This window comes from Sphaerulina musiva, assembly GCF_000320565.1.
Source record: "Sphaerulina musiva SO2202 unplaced genomic scaffold SEPMUscaffold_4, whole genome shotgun sequence".
Classification (NCBI taxonomy): Eukaryota; Fungi; Ascomycota; class Dothideomycetes; order Mycosphaerellales; family Mycosphaerellaceae; genus Sphaerulina; species Sphaerulina musiva.
In genome coordinates this window covers 176,044-195,008 of record NW_016017386.1, presented here as the reverse complement: position 1 = coordinate 195,008, position 18,965 = coordinate 176,044, and the positions used below count along the sequence as shown (strand labels likewise).

At 52.8% G+C, this 18,965-nt stretch overlaps 9 protein-coding genes across 9 annotated transcripts; 5 read left to right on the top strand and 4 right to left on the bottom strand.

Moving 5' to 3' along the window:
* Nucleotides 1-1,975: 1,975 nt before the first annotated feature.
* SEPMUDRAFT_116170 (uncharacterized protein) lies at nucleotides 1,976-2,604 on the top strand (the record flags this gene model as incomplete). The annotated part of the gene is made up of 2 exons (XM_016901236.1): nucleotides 1,976-2,245; nucleotides 2,305-2,604. The coding sequence occupies 2 exons, from the start codon at nucleotides 1,976-1,978 to the stop codon at nucleotides 2,602-2,604; spliced, it is 570 nt and encodes a 189-aa protein (XP_016761228.1).
* On the bottom strand, nucleotides 2,451-3,235 carry SEPMUDRAFT_148489 (uncharacterized protein). Its single transcript, XM_016904951.1, has 2 exons — nucleotides 3,039-3,235; nucleotides 2,451-2,981 (listed from the first exon to the last, which is right to left on the bottom strand). The coding sequence occupies exons 1-2, from the start codon at nucleotides 3,135-3,137 to the stop codon at nucleotides 2,769-2,771; spliced, it is 312 nt and encodes a 103-aa protein (XP_016761227.1). The 5' UTR covers nucleotides 3,138-3,235; the 3' UTR covers nucleotides 2,451-2,768.
* Nucleotides 3,236-3,757: 522 nt separating this feature from the next.
* On the bottom strand, nucleotides 3,758-4,368 carry SEPMUDRAFT_116168 (uncharacterized protein; the record flags this gene model as incomplete). Its single annotated transcript, XM_016901235.1, has 3 exons — nucleotides 3,758-3,937; nucleotides 3,996-4,100; nucleotides 4,297-4,368. The coding sequence occupies 3 exons, from the start codon at nucleotides 4,366-4,368 to the stop codon at nucleotides 3,758-3,760; spliced, it is 357 nt and encodes a 118-aa protein (XP_016761226.1).
* A 214-nt stretch (nucleotides 4,369-4,582) lies between these two features.
* On the bottom strand, nucleotides 4,583-4,966 carry SEPMUDRAFT_116167 (uncharacterized protein; the record flags this gene model as incomplete). Its single annotated transcript, XM_016901234.1, has 3 exons — nucleotides 4,583-4,657; nucleotides 4,712-4,821; nucleotides 4,876-4,966. The coding sequence occupies 3 exons, from the start codon at nucleotides 4,964-4,966 to the stop codon at nucleotides 4,583-4,585; spliced, it is 276 nt and encodes a 91-aa protein (XP_016761225.1).
* A 1,486-nt stretch (nucleotides 4,967-6,452) lies between these two features.
* On the top strand, nucleotides 6,453-7,917 carry SEPMUDRAFT_148488 (uncharacterized protein). The gene is made up of 2 exons (XM_016904950.1): nucleotides 6,453-6,721; nucleotides 6,929-7,917. Exons 1-2 carry the CDS (start codon nucleotides 6,697-6,699, stop codon nucleotides 7,633-7,635), a joined length of 732 nt encoding a protein of 243 aa, XP_016761224.1. The 5' UTR covers nucleotides 6,453-6,696; the 3' UTR covers nucleotides 7,636-7,917.
* Nucleotides 7,918-8,826: 909 nt separating this feature from the next.
* On the bottom strand, nucleotides 8,827-11,533 carry SEPMUDRAFT_42505 (glycoside hydrolase family 3 protein; the record flags this gene model as incomplete). The annotated part of the gene is made up of 5 exons (XM_016908872.1): nucleotides 8,827-9,487; nucleotides 9,570-10,760; nucleotides 10,846-10,939; nucleotides 10,994-11,359; nucleotides 11,407-11,533. 5 exons carry the CDS (start codon nucleotides 11,531-11,533, stop codon nucleotides 8,827-8,829), a joined length of 2,439 nt encoding a protein of 812 aa, XP_016761223.1.
* A 1,681-nt stretch (nucleotides 11,534-13,214) lies between these two features.
* SEPMUDRAFT_63701 (uncharacterized protein) lies at nucleotides 13,215-14,679 on the top strand (the record flags this gene model as incomplete). Its single annotated transcript, XM_016909649.1, has 2 exons — nucleotides 13,215-13,639; nucleotides 13,712-14,679. The coding sequence occupies 2 exons, from the start codon at nucleotides 13,215-13,217 to the stop codon at nucleotides 14,529-14,531; spliced, it is 1,245 nt and encodes a 414-aa protein (XP_016761222.1). The 3' UTR covers nucleotides 14,532-14,679.
* A 114-nt stretch (nucleotides 14,680-14,793) lies between these two features.
* On the top strand, nucleotides 14,794-15,980 carry SEPMUDRAFT_132470 (uncharacterized protein; the record flags this gene model as incomplete). The annotated part of the gene is made up of 3 exons (XM_016902497.1): nucleotides 14,794-15,444; nucleotides 15,517-15,601; nucleotides 15,721-15,980. The coding sequence occupies 3 exons, from the start codon at nucleotides 14,794-14,796 to the stop codon at nucleotides 15,978-15,980; spliced, it is 996 nt and encodes a 331-aa protein (XP_016761221.1).
* Nucleotides 15,981-16,316: 336 nt separating this feature from the next.
* Nucleotides 16,317-18,945, top strand: SEPMUDRAFT_124959 (uncharacterized protein). Its single transcript, XM_016901943.1, has 4 exons — nucleotides 16,317-16,903; nucleotides 17,128-17,988; nucleotides 18,053-18,462; nucleotides 18,515-18,945. The coding sequence occupies exons 2-4, from the start codon at nucleotides 17,293-17,295 to the stop codon at nucleotides 18,612-18,614; spliced, it is 1,206 nt and encodes a 401-aa protein (XP_016761220.1). The 5' UTR covers nucleotides 16,317-16,903; nucleotides 17,128-17,292; the 3' UTR covers nucleotides 18,615-18,945.
* The last annotated feature ends 20 nt before the right edge of the window (nucleotides 18,946-18,965 follow it).

Below are 18,965 nucleotides of genomic sequence, written 5' to 3'. Positions count from 1 at the left end.
GAGCCTTCGGTGGCTCGCTGTACTCAGGGGCCTTTGGCGGCTCTGGGCCGTACCCGGGAGCCTTCGGTGGCTCGCTGTACTCAGGGGCCTTTGGCGGCTCTGGGCCGTACCCGGGAGCCTTCGGTGGCTCGCTGGACTCAGGGGCCTTTGGTGGCTCGCTGTACTCAGGAGCCTTTGGCGGCTCTGGGCCGTACCCGGGAGCTTTCGGTGGCTCGCTGTACTCAGGGGCCTTTGGCGGCTCGCTGTACTCAGGGGCCTTTGGTGGCTCTGGGCCGTACCCGGGAGCCTTCGGTGGCTCACTGTACTCAGGAGCCTTCGGTGGCTCGCTGTACTCAGGGGCCTTTGGTGGCTCTGGCCCGTACTCGGGAGCCTTCGGCGGCTCCTTTGGATCTTCTGCAAGACATTAGGACATGCAGACCTCGATTTATTGACAAGAAAAGGCTTACCTGGGTGCTCTGGAACTGGTGGGCCATAATGTCTGAAGAGAAACGCTTCCGGTCAGTGAATGTGTGACAATAGGTTCATGTTTGAAGCTCCCGCGCTTGGCTAGCGCAAAAGAGCCAATTGACATCAGAAGATCAGAGAATGCCTTGCGGTGGCTTTGAGACTTACGGTGGCTTGGGGCCCTTGGCTGTTGCACGAGTTAGCATTGCTTCTAAAGCCGAATGTGAATCACTGTTAACATACCTGGACAAGCTTTTGGCTTTGGCTTTGGTTTACCTATTGAACAAGTTAGTGACATTACATTCAAGATGTCTTGCTACTAGTGATTGCAGTGAGTCTTACCCTTTGGCTCATAGCCCGTCGGCTTTGGGTCGTGCACTGATGGCTTTGGAGCCTCGCTCGCATAAGTAGGATGAGGTGGTGCGGTGCTGGTCTCGTTCTGCGAGACTGTCAGTCATGTGTTTGGTAGGTAGCTTTCATTGGTCGCTGCGAAGAGAAAGAAGAAGAAGACGTGATTTCTGAGCTCGTCACATCCAGTGGGTTCGAAGAGTGCAAAGAGATACATACCTTGTAGTAAGGAACAGACGAGTACACTGGTGCGGGCGGTGCGTATGCCGGAGGAGCTGGTGGCAGATAGCCTGCCGGCTCAGCAGCATACACTGCAGTCGCAGCGGCTACGACGACAACGAGTTGGTAACGCATAGTTGCTCGAGTATTAGTAGTAGTAAAGAGTGGAGACAATATTCAATTATTCCTGTTGCTGGTGCAGGTGCAGGGGGGGGCGGTGGTATGTGTTGTGAAGAAGCAAGACAGACTCGCGGGACTCCTCTCTCAAAACGAATGTGGTGGTTTGCGTGAAGAAAAAGCAGACTGAATAGCAGGAGCCGACCTGTTTGTATATGACTCCCTACCTTTATTACATATACCTGAGGTAGGGGTACATGTTGACAGGACAGGTACACACGTTGGAAGACTTTCTGGTTCATCTCAGTACCTGCATGAAGCCAAGACTTGTGCCCGCTGATCAACTACATGTATCGCACTAAAGGGCGTTCGGATTCTGTGGTGCCACGGCTGCCATGTGGATGGATGTAGGATCACATCTTCCTGTTGTAGACGCTCAGGGCAGCGGCTGTCCAATGAGATGGGGGGTTTGCGCCACTCAATCTGTGTTGCCTCTTGATATCTCGACGCGCCAAGCTTTGTGGATTGATATGCTGAAGACTAGCTTCCGTGTTGTTTCGTCTCCTCTATTCAATGTGGCATTGCCGAGTTTACTTGAGGCTATTATAGGGTGCTGTCGGGAAGAACAATAGCGCAGCCAAGCAGGAGGGCCGCGGAGTTGTGCTGCACGGGCTGCAATAGCCCCAGGCGCAATTGATAGACAAACCGAGAGTGCCTTAGCAACGGTTTCAACGTTATCTCAGCAGTAACAAGGAAATGGTAATTGCCCATTGTTGTAATGAACATCCCAATATCCTCTGCAATCAAGTGCCCACTTGCTACCGAGTCCTTTTGATATCCGGCAGCGATGACCGCGAGGGCTGCCATGACACAAGCAAAGTTATCCCATCATGCAAGTGGTGTTTGCTGTTCACCAGTTTTGGTGCCGTCGGGAATGTCTGAAGAAATGCCTGAAGGACTGCTGCAAGACTGCAAGACTGCTGCAAGACTGCAAGACTGCTGCAAGACTGGTCGCGAAGAGAAGAGAAACTTCGGCTCTGTCAAGATTGTGGGCGTTGTCAGAACCAAAATTTGGCAGCCCACCAGCCAATCGGGATATGGACCCGCCTTCCGATACGTGACTTAAAAGGGATACACATTTTCCTGTCGTTTGTCGACAGAGGAAAGAAATTGCAGTCTATCCGGTGTGTCTCATCGACGCTGTGCGTCGCTGTCTTCGCACGATTGCTGGGACGATGTCCGGACTATGCAGATCTCCAACCAAAACCCATCTTTAGCGAGCAGGATGTCGCACTCGTAAGTCGTGAAAAGAATGCGGATGGCGTGAACAACTCACTGCTTTGCGATGCTATACTGAAGCTCGGATTAGACGAATTGCTCGGGTTCTGTCGCTGTGACGAGCACCCATACCATGCGGATCTCGATCGCCTCGTCCCATCGACAGCAATCATCCGAAGTGGCACTGCTGGACGGTGATTCGCAAACATCGCGTATGAAGTAATGAATCAGCTGTATACAGTGAAGAATGGATCTCTATGCCGTGTAGCTACGCGTGTTGCCTGATGAAAAGCCACGCTATTGTCTGTTTCCACGACCACGAGATTTCGAGCAGCTTCGCGTGTGTTGAGCAGTAGAAAGTCTCATGGCACCTCGAAGTAGGTCGTCATAACCGGCGGGTCGACCTTACCCACATTCAAAGCCTTCAAAGCACCATGAGCTGGGCACTCATTATCGTAGAACTTCATATCTTCGAGGTCTTTGAACTTGGACATGCTGACGAAATTGTAGCCTTGATTGCGAGCATCAGGAATGGGTTGGTATCCACTGATTTCGAGAATGTAAGGCTTGCCATCCTATGTTCCACGTCAGCGCAGATGTAAGCATGCACAGAGGGCGCGTAAGATCGGGACCTTTTGATTGTCCTTCTTCAAGGTACGATAGGCGTCGAACAGGGTCGCAAAATGGCCATCGTCGATCACTTTGAAGTATGTGATTCGTTGGATAGGCATCTTTGAGTAAGCCACACGCACTCTTGATGGTTTTCGAGACACTGCGGTGTAGGAGGAGGGGAGGCAGTAATTCGGCTTGTCGAGAATCGAGCAGGAGGAAGACGCGGATGTCGCTGAGATGGTGGACCCTGCAGTGGTTGCTTGCTTGCGCGACCGGGTCGTAGGAGGTAATGTGATGTGACGTGATGAAGAGTCAGGGGTCAGGTAAGAGAAGTGAAGAGAACATCCCGACAGCAACCGAAAAGCCCCATGGCCAACCTCTCGAGCACGCAATTGACTATCTCCTACTAGCTAGCTAAACGAGCCCCAATGAGCTCTTCCCGGTCTGTCTAGCTCACCGCCAGCAAAGTGGAGCAGAAATGAGTAAGGCAGTATGTACGTAGTAGGAATGGGTGTGGGTGTGGGTATGGGTGTTGCTTGGAGAGCTTGGAGAGCTTGGAGAGAGAGAGGGAGAGAGAGATAGAGAGAGAGCCGTCGCACCGAGCACCGCGCCGAGAGATGGTGCCGTAAAGACGCGTGCTTTGCGTCGTGGTGGTGGTGGTGGTAGTGGTGGTCGTGGTGGTGGTGATGGAGGTAGTGGTACCTCTTCCCCCTTACGTAGCAAAACCTGTCTACCCGTTTCATCCTCTCGGTGCTGTGGGTGCCTCAGGAGGTGTCTCAGCAGCTGTCTCAGCAGGTGTCGGTGTCGCTCTCGCTTCGAGGTCGGGCAGAATGGGATCATTGGGATGGGGACTGCCCGCCTCAGACTCGGCACCAAAATGGGCGAGCGTATTGGTACTTTGGCACTCCAGGATCTCGTTCTACAGTAGCCCGAGCGTGAGAATTGCCTGACCACCTGGCATCGTTGATGTCCCCAACTATTTTACCCCAACATCCAAATTGGTACGTCTTGTCCATACTCCATACGCTCCCACATGCCATATACTGCCTGATATCCATGATTCCATCTCCCAGACGGTTGGCCTGCGACCTTGCAGAGCAAACAGGTGCTATAGAACTACCTCCATGTCGGGCAAGCTCAGGGCTGGAAACTACTTCGAGCTGTGCTGAGGGCAGAGCGGAACTCACCGCCTCACCGTGCATGACACCGGGGTGCACGACGCACCTCGGAACAGCGGTATAGGCGCCTCAAGCGACGGATGCTCAATCACAAACAAACATCCGTGATCATCAGGCCACCACAGACCGATGGAAGCGCGGGCGACTGATCGCCACCGTGACCATACGGCATGTTATGATGGAGCGCTGCTGCTGCGAATGGAGGGGAGGTGGGAGGTAGGACCGGAGGAGGCATGATGATCGCGACGTGCCTCCTCTACACCTGTCATCCAACGCCATCTTTTCGTGCCATCTTTGCGTAAGAGTCCTGCGAAAAGACACGACCCGCCGCATCGCACAGCCTCTCATTCTTCCATCACCAACTGGAGAGTGATGATGGATTCTGATCATTCTCGCTCCGCGCTGATCGAGCGCTTCGCGTTGACGTGCATTTCCAGCCGCGAGCCTTGCAGTAAGTCGAACTAGCAGTCGGCCAGCGAATAAGCGCATGCCACAAAGCCGCAAAGTTCATGCACCAGCAAGCATTGACTTGTTGCAGCGACAGGAATCACAGGATCCAGTATGCCTGGCGACGCATCGCGGCCCACTCGCTCAGTGCTGTTAGTGTGAGGTGGTCGAGCTGACCCTGCTTTCGACAGCATTCACCAGGTAAAACTATCACGGTTGTTATTATTGTTACTGTGGTGCTGCTGGGGCGCTGCTGCCAAAAGGCCGAACCCCGTCGTGGAACACAAATCTGCATGGCTTCTCGTGGTCGTGCCGCTCGCCATGGTTGTGGCGCTCGTCGTGCTACAGTACCTCTATCAGCCGTAGTCGCGGGACCGCTGCACAGAGGCGCTGCTACTGCTTGTCCCAACCTCAATGGCGCCGCATTCACAGCAGCATCGGTTCGTCTTGCATGGGGGCGATGATCAAGCTTTGAGATATCACTCCAGCACCCTTTGGCACGTCGGGCTCTGGTCGTTTTAGTAGATGGCAGCTGGCTGCAGCTCCAACAAGAATCATGACGGGAGCTATGGTACCCAAGTGACAACACATCGACCGCCGCGGTTCCCCAATAATCGAGCAGGCCCCATTATTCGGCTCCACAAGACTGCCTGCACGCAGGTCTCGGCACGCATGTGTCTAGTTGCACGGCCTGCAGCTAGCATCTGGCCCACGCCATCATCATCATCAGCAGCAGCAGCAGCAGCAGCATCTCTCCCCTTCTCTTCTCCCCTCCCTGCCTGAGGCTGTTTTGCAGCCTTTTATACGCCGCAATTCTAGCCACTAGGGTTTCTGCCTCCCATGGTCCGATGTGTGGAGTGCCCTGGGGAGACTGCTACAGTATCAGCATGAGCTTGAGGGCGCTGGAAGAGAGGCCTCGTCCTTGGTGCTTCCTCCTCCTGCTTCCTTCCTATAGGTCTCCCGGATCAACAGCCTGGAACAGACACAGTCAGTGCACGGCGTGGATGGCACCAGGATCTACAGTTTCGACGGGGGCACGCTCTGCAGTAGTGGGCTCGTTGCCGTGCTTCGCGATCCTGGACCTCGCGCGCGCTGGCGCTATCGAATGCGTGGTAGTTCTAGCTGTGCGCCTTTCTTCATCAGCATGCACGACATAATGGCATGTCCTTCAGATTCTCATTGCATTGCCTTGTCCATCACGAGCTGCTCTCTCTCACACACACTCTCATTCCTGGTCATTCATCCGGCCGTACCTGACGCATGGACAACCCAATGGTCCGTGCATTCGATCTGCACGTAGATGTCGCTGTTGCTGTGTACTTGCCGAGCTCATGCTCTCCGCGCGGTCGATGGTCAGAATCCTCTGGTCAAAAGGTACGCCAGCACATCAGTTATGGGTCCTGGGCTTCCGGGTAGCCTTCGAGCAGCATTGCAGCTGTTCATCTCGCCTGCTGGCCATGTCCGCATTCTTGGGCTGCGTGGTTCCTCTTTACCGGTACCGATTGTCGTCCGTCAGGTGGGCTATTACCTCCTAGTAGGTACTACTACTCTTTTCTTTCTATTTATCTTTCACGTTTCATATCGTTGTGCGCGCGCACAGAGAAAGAGAGGGAGAAAGAGGGAGAGGGAGCAGCGCAAGCATATATGCACACCCACGTTTCTTGATCAATTATCGTGCATGTGTATGCTTTTGGCCACTCACATAATAAAGGATCTTCTTCACTTTCTACTTCTCTAGCCCTACCCACCACCACCACCATCACCACCACCACATCAACAGGGCCCCCCTCCCCCTCCCTCCCCCAACTATACCGCTTGTCATCACTCCTACCGTGGCTCGCGCTGGCGTTTCTTCATTGTACCGGATCTCCGACTGTAGTGCGACCATAGAAAGAGTGAACAGCAGCAGCAGAAGAACGCTTTAAGCATCTTGCCGCCTGCCGTCCGCCTAGAACAAGTCGAACATCCCGCCGAAACCAGTCAACACTAGTACCGAATCCCTACCGCCACGCGAAGCCGTAATCGTTCCCCTTCTGATTGGAGCCAACCAAACATGTTTTACACTATGTACCTGTCGAGTAAGTCCATGTGTGTGTGTTTGTGTGTGAAAGTGATATGCCATTTTGGGAGGGAAGTGCATAAACGAGGCATGATGTCGTTGGCCCTTTCCCCCATATGGAAGGAACGCAAGAAAGAAAATATATCGATATATATTAAATGAACTCATTGAAAGAAAAGAAAGAAAGAAGAATCAAAACTAACAACACCTTCCCCCTCATCTCTAGGTGTCTGCCAACGCCGTCAATGGCCCGAACCTCACTACGAACCCTACCGCACCCGCACCGGCTGGCACTGCAAAGTCCGCGTCAACAACCGCGAATACTCGACCGAAGTCCCCTACGCCTCGGAGAATCTCGCGCGCGACGGCGCTGCGCAAAAGGGCTACATGATCTGTCGCAACTTCTCCGTCAACGACGGCATGGGACCGGGTCAACGTCCGGGCTCATCGGTGCAAGGCCTTCCCGTGGCAATTGGGACGGGAAGAAGAGGCGGTGGCGGTGGCAGCAGCGGTGGCAGCAGCGGCGGGAAACGAGGCTCGGCGGCGAGTTATGATACGATTAGTAGTGGTGGCACGGCGATGACGACGACGACGGATGATGATGGGACGTTGAGTAGTAGTGGAGGAAATAGTCCGAGAAGTGTGGATAGTGGATTTGAAGTGCAGATGAGGTTGGTCACGCAGCAGTGTCCGAAACCATTGGTGAGGCAACTCGGTGGTGGTGGTGGCGGTGGTGGTGGGCGTCGGTCCAAGGCATCTTTGAATCATAATAATAATAATATTATGGTCAAGAATAACGGGAATGGCTGCGCTAACAATAATAACCACCATCACCATCATCATCATGATAGTTATGTGTGTTATTGTCAGCGAGGGACTGTGAGGGCTTATGGGCGTTGTGGATGGTGTTTGAGCGAAGCGGGTTGGCAATAGCGAAAGAAAAAAAGAGAGAAAAAGAGAGAAACAAAAACAAGGGAAAAGAACGAATTGACGATATGATGATGATGAGAGAATTCTTGGGGATTTTGGGGTTGGGATTTCCATTTTATTCTATTTCTTTGCTTATTCGAACCATTGGAAAGAGGAACGAGAGAAGAGAAGAGAAGAGAAATCTGAGGCGTGACGGGAAAGGGAGAGGACAGCAAAGACCTGCATCGCCGCGAGGCATTTCTCCACGAGGATATATTTTTTTTTTATTTTATTATTATGACTGGGAAATTGACGATGACTTTTTCACTTGTTTCCCATCAACGGTCTTGGATAGGGCGCGGCGCTTGCCATTTTTCTTTCCCTTTTCCTTTTTCCTTTTTCCTTTTTCCCTTTCCTTTTTCCCTTTTCTATTTTCAGGAGGAATTTCTATTATTATGATTATGATCATTACTACTATTTTTATGGCTATGGCTATATACCAATCTGAACGAAAAATGGAAAATGGCAGCAGCAGCAGCAGCAGTAGCAGTAGCAGCAAAAATGTTCTGACATTTTGCTTCTGCTTCTGCTTCTGCTTTTTGCTTCTGCTACTGGATTGCAGAACACAAACACAACGTAGCGACCAATTTTTTATTATGTTCTAACTAGCTTGGTGTAACACGAGGATGTACAGTATATATACTGTCGTTTTCAGCGCAATTTTGCAATTTTCTATTGGGGATGAAAAAGACAATTAATCCATCTGGGAATAAATGAAGAAATGCTGGAGGGAGGGGACAAGTTTTTGTAAATTGAATGATTTCCAGAATTTGTTTCTTTTTTTTCTCTTTCTTTTGGCCCTCTTTTCGATTCATTATCGTTCACGTGCTCATGCTGCAAGAGCTCCATCGTTATCATATCCATCGAAGTCTACCGAGAAATGTGTAGTGAGTACATGTAATGTGCAGGTAGGTATTGACCGTATTGTTGATGATGATGATGACAATGACAGAGGTAGGTACCTAAGGTACCTGTAGGTCCAACGGTGCCCCTACACGGCATGCTCGAGGAGATGCCTGCCATCACACACTCAAAACAGCACCATCTGACCAATAAATGATCAGAAAAGACACTTTCCAACCCTACTAAACTCACAACCGACTACTCTGCCGGTTTACCCCAACAGCTGGGAAGATGCTATGAAGGATAAAAAGTTCAGACTCTACGTGGCTTGTACCCAATCGCTGCACCAGATGATGGTGTAAAGTCACTCGTAGCAGCGATATCCCGGGAACTGCTTCCCACCCCCACGGTAATGCTTTCATCAGTGGAAATGGCCCACTGCTGCGCTTCGACGCTCCAGTGGCTAATGTCACGACGTGTGAGTTCAAACGTCACCTCCTGGGTCTGGCCGGGTTGGAGAGTGACTTTCTCAAATCCGCGAAGAACGCGTGGGGGAGTGATGGCCGAGTTGGCGATTTGTGGCAAGCCGAGATAGAGCTGGGGAACGGTTGCACCAGCGAGAGTTCCTGTGTTGCTAACGGAGGTGGTGACGGAGTAGAGCTTTTCGAATAATGCTGGGTTGCCGCCGGGAGCGATCTTCTCGTCTGCTGGTAAGGCGGAAATGGGGCCGTCAACAAGTTTGGTGACCTCGGCGCCCGTGATGTTGAAGGTCGTGTAGGATAGGCCGAATCCGAATTCGTACTGGACTGACATGTTGTACTGGTCAAAGTGGTGGTAGTCAATGAGTAGACGTTCCTCAAAATCGTCTTGCCACGCGTTGGCGTCCTCGGTCTCAAGCAGCTCCGTGCTGTTGACGATCGGTACAAAATCATAGTCATTGATATCTTTGGCAATCGTGTATGGCAATTTTCCGCTGTAGATTCGTTAGTACATATAGTTGTCATCCGGCCGTATTGTCGACGAGTCTCGTCGTATCGGTCTTGTGATGGACTTACCTTGGGTTCACCTCTCCCCATAGTACGTCAACGATGGAGTTGCCGACTTCTTGTCCACTCAAATGTGCGGCCAAAATCGCAGTAACGTTCGGGTGATCTGCGAAAGGAAGAATATTCAGACCACTCGAGTGTGTGATAACGACAGTGTTGGCACATTCTGCTGCTATAGCGTCAACAACAGCAGTCCCATTGAAGTCGACGAGAAGGCTGGTCCTGTCGGATCCTTCGGATGCCCAGGTCTTGAGGAATACAAGACACACATCAGGTGGCGAAGGGAGCAACTTATCGGAAGCGCCACCCGATGCGATCAACTCATTGTTCAGAACGTACTGCACCAGAGCAGAGTCGCCAACCTTGGCCTTGATAGCTTCAAGAGGAGAGACAGTATATGTGAGTCTGCCAGTGCCAGAGCCCCCGGCGACAGGCAGGACCCCAAGCTCAAAGCCTTCGACTGAGAAGAGATTTGAAAAGTACAGACCATCCGTGATGTCGGCGGCATCATTTCCGAACACGCCAATGTTCTTGGGTGATTTCAGCGGCAGCGCCCCTTCGTTCTTTAACAATACTGTCCCAGCAGCGCCGAGTTGACGGATGAGCTTCTTATGGTCTGCTCGAACATCGACGTTCGATTCGCCGTACGTGTAGTTGTATCGATACGTGCTCTCGGGCCAGGTCTTCTGCGTAGATGGAGTGCTGGCGTCAATAGCTGGGAAGTCCTGGTCCTGGCCGAGGTAAAAGTACGGTGTCATGATGCGGTGAGCCATATCATCGAGGCGGCTGAGAGTGAAGCTCCCGTTGTTGACCGAAGTCGTGAGATTGGCGCCCCAGAGAGAAGGCTCCGATTGTCTGAATTCGATACCTCCGGGCATGTTCATGTCCAGACCCGCATCGGCAGCGTGGTATCCTGCATGTGTGGCCATCCAGTCTGACATGACATATCCTTGGAATCCCAACTGCTCTTTCAGGTGGCCGTTCAACGACTCGCTATTCTGACAGGCGTAGCTCCCGTTCAAACGATTGTACGAGCACATGACCGCTGCAACACCAGCGCGCACTGCATCTTGGAAAGGCCAGAGGTACAACTCGTGTAGAGTACGATCGTCGATGTTGGCCGAGAGAGCCTCGATAGTCTGGTTGTTTGGACTCCTGCCTGGATTGCGCTGCGTTTCCTGTTCATTGCCGATGTAGTGCCTGCGGAAGATCGGTCAGCGTCGCCTCCCGCACGCTGGACTGGTTTAACGGCAATGGAAAGGAGAGATATCTTCGCACGACTTACTTGGCACATGCTTGAACACCAACGTCTTGATGGCCTTTGATGGTTTCCGACATGAACACACCAGTCAAGTAAGGGTCGGGGCTGAAGCCCTCCCCTGCAAGTGTCTGTCAGCACTCGTTTCTCGAACATGCTGCCGTGGATTTCTCACAATTCCTTCCTCCCAAACCACTGCGGCCTAAAGGACCTGAGACTGGTCCCAGAATGACGTGAGATCCTTTGCCCTTGTATTCCTCGCCGATCTGATTGCCTCTAATGTATGCGAGTTCTCGGTCCCAGGAAGCTGCAACTGTCAAGCCTGCTGGGAAGACGGAAGCATAGGTAGCTTGTCGAATAGCCAGGGGGCCATCTTGGAGGCAGATACCAGTGAAGTTCAGGCGAGAGATTGGAGCTATGTTGCCAACGCAAGGACCTTCGGTACCAGTAACAAGTAAAGACTTCTCTTCTGTGCTGAGTTGTGCAACCCATGCTTTGGCTTTCTCCAATGCGTTTTCCCAGCCTGTTCCAGTGATGTTTGCTTTGGCCGCGTTAGAATGTATACAAGGGGAGTTGTACAACACTTACGAGACGGGTACACTGGAGGACTCGTCGTGTAATCTTCGTGGTTCCAGACGGGGTTCTGGCCATTGACCAGCGCAAGTGATGCCAAGAAGGCAGCTGCGATGCGCAGCTTCTCTGATGATAAAACCATATCTTCTGATCGAGGTAATGATGCACTAGGATGGATATCAGCTCACGTCGTGCAGAGGCTCTCACAGCGGGCGAGCTTGCGGTTAAATACTTCCTCACTGCTGCTCGCCAGTCCCGCGTAAATCTCGCGAGGACACTCAATGGCATGACTACACACGTCTCCATCATGCGATGCAACCCTTCAGCCCGACCCGACTCCATTGTAAATCGTCAACTTTTGACCGAACGCCGCCTTGGCAGACAAGTTCTTGAGCTTGCAGGCCAGCTGTGACTGCCGTGATTTGCATCGTCGTCGTGGGGCACGTGCCGCTTCGAAGCAGGCGACGCCGTCGACGGCTCTTGGTGGGCCGCGATGGTGTGCAAAAGCCCAAGCCACGTCTGGAATGGACACGAGACTCGTGGAGCTCAAGCGACGTCTAGAATGAACACGAGACTCGCGATGCTCAACCAGAAGTGGATACATATCAAGCCACTGGCCGTTTTGACCGAAAGGATCGAGTTGGATCCAGAAGGAGGTATTTCCAGTGGCTACCCGACTTCTGTGTACATGCAATTCTTTCGATCGTACCTGATGTAGTAACGTCAGTAGCAACGGCTCAACAGCTGGCATATTCGGATTTGTTCTATATCTTCAGTGATAAAACGACATGTGAGCATTGGGTGTCGCAAGGCGCACCAGAAGGTTGCAGTTCCCTGTTCCGTACTCCCTCGTGGCCCTCCACTGTAAGCGAGAGCCTCTCCATATTTTCTCCAACATTCATCAAAACCCCACATGGAGCATGCATGAAGAATTGTTGGGGCTGAGCTCGCCTATCCTCGCGGTCGGTAGAAAGAGTCCCGCAGCGCAAAGATTCAAGATGGACAGGCTAGAGAATTACTCATCCGATACTACCATACGACTGGCAGGCCCACTCAGAAATATACCGTGTATATCTTCGCCTCCTGACTGAGGCCGGAACTCTGCAAAGAAGTACTGCCGCCAGATCCGAGGTCTGAGGCATGGCAAGTGGGCGCAGCGGCTGCAGCACAAGTGATGGACGGAAAAAGACCTCTGGTCTCCAAGTGGATAGCTTCTTGGTGGACAGCCAACACCACCACTGCATTTCGTGTCGCTGACGTGGCTGCACGAGGGGCCGAGACACCGGCACGGTCAGTCGGTCACTCATTGTGAGCCTCACAACCCGAACGCCGAAGGATCGAAGGAGTAGTACATGAGGCAGACAAGATGCCGAGCACTGGAGAGCGGCTAATGAGATGGCATGTTGCCGTAGCCTTCGTCCGCCCTCTCGTTCTCTCGTTCACACGAGAGCGGCCCCCTGAAGTTCGTGGTGCTTGAGTAGTCCTAATGGCATGCTCAAGAGAGCCTTGGATGCGTATTCTGTTCACTTGCTGTTTGGCAGAGTCACGTGCCCTTTCAGTCCACAAGTACATGTATGTAGGGTACACGTATGTCCATTTCGAGAAAGACGTGTGCAGTGCACGAGATGTCACACAGACACACACAGAGGTCCTTGTTCGGAGGGAGTACAGATCGCGTCATGGAGAGCGGGACATTTTTGCTTTTGGGCCAAGACTTGGACCCCGCGGGCCTGCCCGGCTAGAGCTTCTCCTACCAAAGTCTCACTCTCTGTTGCACGTCCACCACATCGCAGGATTGAACATTCGATCGAATATCGGCAGCAATGGCTGGTACAGTACCCGATCGAAGACACTTGCTCACCTTGCCGGGGGAGATTAGGGAAGAAGTGTATCGACTCCTCCTCAGTCCCGCTGCGAGCCGTATTGACCATGCCGATGAATACACGACCTACGATTACAACCCTGCTCTCCAGCTCCTCCTGACAAGCCGTCAGATCTATCTCGAAGCTCGGAAGATCTTCCGTGATCTCAACGTCTTCGTTCGCATCGAAACGCCATGGCCAGAAGCGCAATCACATGTACAGCTCGAGGGGCACGTTCCAGTCTTGGTGTCGAGGGAGAGAGCGGGGGACTTTCGTGGGCACAGTCTCAATATCAGTATCGATGCGCCTGGGCACTCAAGCCTGGGCTGGGAGACGCAGAAATTCGTCATCTTGGCTGATGATCTGGACAAGTTCACGACCATGTGGTAAGATGGCGGAGGATCATGATGCTATCGATCTGAGAATCATGGGCTGACGTCTGTGTTCTGTGCTGGCAGGTTCTATTCGGATCTCTCACATTCGGGATTGAACGAGCATCTGCGCATGAGGCTGGAGTTGAGAGATCCCTTTGCCCCTGACCACGATCAGAAACGAATGCCGAAGGCGTTACAGAGAAAGTTGCTTCTCCCTTTCGCTCAGATTAAGAACTTGAACCGAGCGTCATGCCAGGAGGGCACCACATTTGTAGGAGAACTCAAGCCATATCCGAGCATAGAGCAGGAGATGAGAAAGCTGCAGGCCGAGCCGCATCAGACCGCCGAGCACTGCTTGCGGGAAGCTACGAGGCTGAAGTTCGAGGGCAATGCTGAGCTGGCAAAGGAGAACTATCAGAGCGCGCTTGATCTGTATCATGACGCCTGGAAGGCCATGCATGTTGTGATCAAGGGGCGAAAGCGATACATTCATGCTGATGCATTCTTCGCACGAAGTTTGCGCGAGGAGCCGTACATTGGGAAGAACGGACAGACCGAACGCCTCTTGTTAAGAGTACAACTCGTCGCAAACACCTGTGCGGTATACTTGAAGCAGAAAGAATGGGAACTGTGCCGTCACTGGGGCATGCGAAGCATCGACATGCTGAGAGAAGCCATGGGCATCGATGACAGGATGGATCTTGCGCCTGAAGAGGAGGCCGTTCCAGCTTTCCCTGCAGCTACCCAGATTGGTAAGATATACTACCGAACTGCAGTAGCGTGCAGAGAACTGAACGACGACGCCCAAGCTCGAAGGTTGCTCAGAGTGGCGAGGATATATTTGCCGAATGACGAGTCCGTCAAGAAAGAGGTAGCAGCTACGGCATTGCAAATAGGAGGATGAAGATGCGCATGCTTAAGACCACATCATTGGAACTTCGCATGGAAGTTGCGATAATGACCATTCACGGAATCGCACCCTATTACCGATTCCACCTTTACGTGTATGCACTCGTGTTCATAGGTAAGTAAGGTGCTGAAGTGAAAACTCCCCTTCACTTGACGCTAGTGCAAACCCCACTGCCCAACCGAAGACTTCCTTCCTGCCTTTGGTGCCCTCAACACTACAATACATCGACATCGCTACAAGGAGAACAAGCAACGCGATGCCGCGCAGAACAAAAGCTTGCCGACAGTGGCCAAGTGAGGGACTATGGCCGCGGACTGCGCCTTTCGGACTCGACGTAACACGCGCGCGATCTCGTAATGCGCTGTCGACATCCTCATTTACCAGCACCACCTTCAGTTCGACCGTCAAGCAGGCCCTCCACCCTCAAGGCTCCTGCACCGACCTTGAGCTGCGGCAATTTCTCAACAGGTCCTCCGCCCATCGTCGACGCACAACGGCAGTGACGAATGAAGTAGAATACGACGCTCTTCACTTCTGCATCTCACCCGTTCCGATCATCGCTCCGCAAGGATACGATAAAATCATTCTCCGAAACACGTTCCACCACGACCTGCTCTTTGCAGTGCAGAAGCAAAACCGGGCCGAAGCAGAACTGAGAAATAATGGGTTTGTGATCAACTACGCTGTTGCCGACGCGCACCTTCTCGTCATTCTCGATTATCTCCGCAAGGACTCGAAGACAATTCATGGTAGTGAAGGCCTCGGTGGGAGTTATGATGTCTATCATGATTTGAATGATCGGGCGGGAATCACAACACAATACTATCACGCGCCCTCGCAAGCTCTGCCACAGCCAGATTCGGACACTACGGAGCATTTGCTCCCGGATTATGAGCGTCTGCAAGAGGTAGGCTTTTTAGCAGTTCGAGGTGCTATATTCAGACACGCTTGCGGACCTGTGACTGACTCGCCTTGGTAGAGATATCAGAGACCATATTTTGTGCGTCGCGTCGAGTGCTTATCGGTCATCAAGGCTTGGGAGAGCTTAACCAAAGACGAGTACAGTAAGTCAAATGGGGTACGCGCATGTGTGCCCCAAATGTGCTGAAATTCAGGTGTTGCTCGCAAAAGGGTGCGCATTAAGGAGATATGTACTAATTTATTGTCCTCTGCCTACTTCTAGTGATGTGGCACGTGCGCACGCTGCAAGACAACAAGCCAGTCTGGGTCACCGCATTTTTCTATGACAAGGTGGAGGCAGATGGACAGTTAGGGTTCGACATGGAGATCCATTACCAGGAGCTACCATTGACTAGTGATTCTCATGGGGTGTGCGAAGGTTCAGCGAAAGGGCTGTGGAGAGAGGACGAGGGCGCGCAGATGGTGACCGAAGGGCCAATGATGCCATCTCAAGCAGGCCCGCACATTGGTGGTGGGTTGTAGGGGTGAAGTGGCCGATTCCGCTGAACGGACGTGTGTCCGTACGCATGGGTTCTTGCAAGTTTGCTTTGCAGAGCCGCCAGAGCATACGATATCAAAAGCGAAAGCACGGGTATTCCCTCGCTATACCTCCTACTGTATACACTAGACTAGGTAGGGATGGACTCGCAAAAAGTTGCATGTGAAAGTCGACGCCACAGCAGTAAAGTTTGCGCCACGTCACGCCACGCCACGTACGGCAAAAGGGCTCCCGAGAATGCCTGTTGCTCCAACTCTCACCCACAATATGTGGAGTCCCACATCATTCCAGTACCACGTCACCGTCACTGGAGCGCGTCACACGCATTGAACATGGACGGCCCCATCAGCGATGAAGGCCGAATTATACAAGACGCACAATCTCGCACAGCGCATGGAGGAGAGAGCACGTGCTCGCGCTGCACGGTGATGGCAGAGTTGGAGAAGGCGCTTTTGGCGCTGGTGTACGAGGGCCAGATACTGTAGAACGGAAAAAGCTGCAGTGAACCCCAACGGATCCTTGGATTGTTGAGGCACGGCTGACCATTTCCATGGTTGTGAGCGTCGGTGCCTCGATGACAATGACACTGACTGCCACCAGCACAACGGGACTGGTACCTTAACTGGGCAAGTAAGGTAGGCAAGAAGCAGGACCTGTCTTGACTGACTACAATACTTACCTCAGGTACCTACCTGACCTACATACCTACCCTACACCTAGCTGGTCCCCTCGCTGCGTCCATCTCCCCACTGCCTGCTCTTGCCAAGTTCAACACTCGTACCATCCACCACTGGCGAGGCAAGACCGACTGACCGATCAACCGCAACGTCCCCATCAGGCCTTCGAAGCTCTGCCGTGTGAATCCGCTACTGCTCGCGTGATATCTCCCACAACCACAGTAAGGCAGGTAGGTACGTGAGCCATTCATTGATCACGATAACGGCATGACATGTCATCGACATCGACCCCTTCAACGTTCAAGAAGCAAACACCTCCTACTCGCACTGCACTTGCTCGACTTCCCCTGCGTTTCCACTCGACCAGCATCACCGCAAGCAGTCGACGCTCTCCCTCAAGCGACCGACTCCATTATCGACAGCACGTAGCTTCATAACTGACATGTCTACGAAGAGCCCCGCCACACATATTCCCGCACCACCCGCCGTCGATGCCGTCGTCGCACCGCCTGTAGCGAAACTCACCGAAGCACTCCGCCGCCCTCTTGCGAGCCTGCGACCGTCGTGGATCGGACCTCCAAGGGCACCCAGTCGATCTGCCACACCTGGAGGCGCCATAATGACCACCCCAATCACGATCAAGTTCGGCTCTCCAGGCCTGCAGCCGCCTGTGTATATCGCAACATCGCTGAGCGACCCACAATGGGAGCCGATAGAAATGGAAGGCACTCGCAATGCCAGCGGCGAGTACACTTTTACCAAGAAATTCGACGCGCAGGAGGGAGAATATCAGTACAAGCTGCGCCTCGGACCAGGCGACTGGTGGATCTGCGATGATACCAAGCCGCAGGTGGACGATGGCATGGGCAACAAGAACAACCTGGTTACCGTCAAGGCCGGTCATTCGCAAGAGCACCGGGCAGACTCGGTACATGGTGACCAAGGCGCCCCTCTCATGCCACACGAAAGTCATGATCAAGCAGCAGATGCTTCGCCCTTCCTCAACGCCGAACGTAGTAGTGCCAGACCCGTCACTCCTGACGCGGAGCACCAGGCGCCCTTCTTTAGGCACGAATCTTTGGTGCCAGAGGCTTCGCGGGAAGACGCCGAGGAAGAGGAAGATGAGGAGGAGGAGGAGGAGGAGCCGCCCAGCCCACTCTTACGACACGAGACTGCGATACCAACACATGAGGATGTGTCACCACTTTTCCACCACAAGAGTACAGCCATCGATGACCAGAAACACGAGACTTTGAGCAAGAAATCGCCTTTGCTGCGTGGTAGAAAGCACAGCGGAGACTCGATCCCGGAAGAGGTAAGCGAGACTGAGATCATTTCCGTTCGACTCACTGTCAAGGACTGCAAACTAACGATCTTAGGCGGATCCAAACGATCCCGGGCTAGAAAAGTTTCCGACCGACCACAGGGGTATTATTGACTCCATCGCGCGCACAAAGAAGGCGCTGGCCATAGACGAGACCTCAGACCATCAGCCCTCCCCCTCTCCTCTTGCCAAATCTGCCGCTGCATCACCAAAGCTGAATTCCGTGGTCGAGGTTGAAGATGAGGAGCATTGCGACCGTGACAACAATGTACCAGAGGTTCAACTTTCAGAAGCAGATCATCGTCCCGCCGCTCCAATTACACCTCCGGAGACGCCGACGAAAGAAAAGCATGTTGACCCAATGGTCAACCGCGTCCAGAAGAAAGCGAAAAGTGCAAAGGAGACTGCGGCATCTGCTGCAGAGCAAGCTGCGCAAAAGGTTGGCACGACCAACTATTCGACGGCGTGGGTGCAACTCTTTTCATCATGCGCTGCGTTTCGCTAACAACAGTGGCAGTCTTACTGGGTCCATGTTCGCGTTTGCAGTGGCTCTCACCGCCATTGGTCTTTGGTATTTCTCTGAGGGCGGCAGGAACCTCGATATCATTGAGACCTAGGAGTGTACAAAACGCACGCAACTCACGCAGTACACAAAACAGTATCAGCATCAATCGGAAGGCACAACAGCATGGTCCGGTGGATGAGGTTTTGTTGACATGCCGTGAATGAATCAACGATGTGGAGATATGAGGCATGAGAATATGATTCTGTTGGACGGACCTGGGGATAATAAGCGATGGCGTTGCAACCCAGTAGCATACTCTTCTCAATCCATACACGTCGACCTAGCACATCGCAGCCCGTATCACCTGAAGGATGATATGCAATTCTCAGCACGTGGTGTCTCAGGTCGACCAACATCATGGCAGAGAAATTAGTTTTCATCTCACGCATACTTCCTACAATCA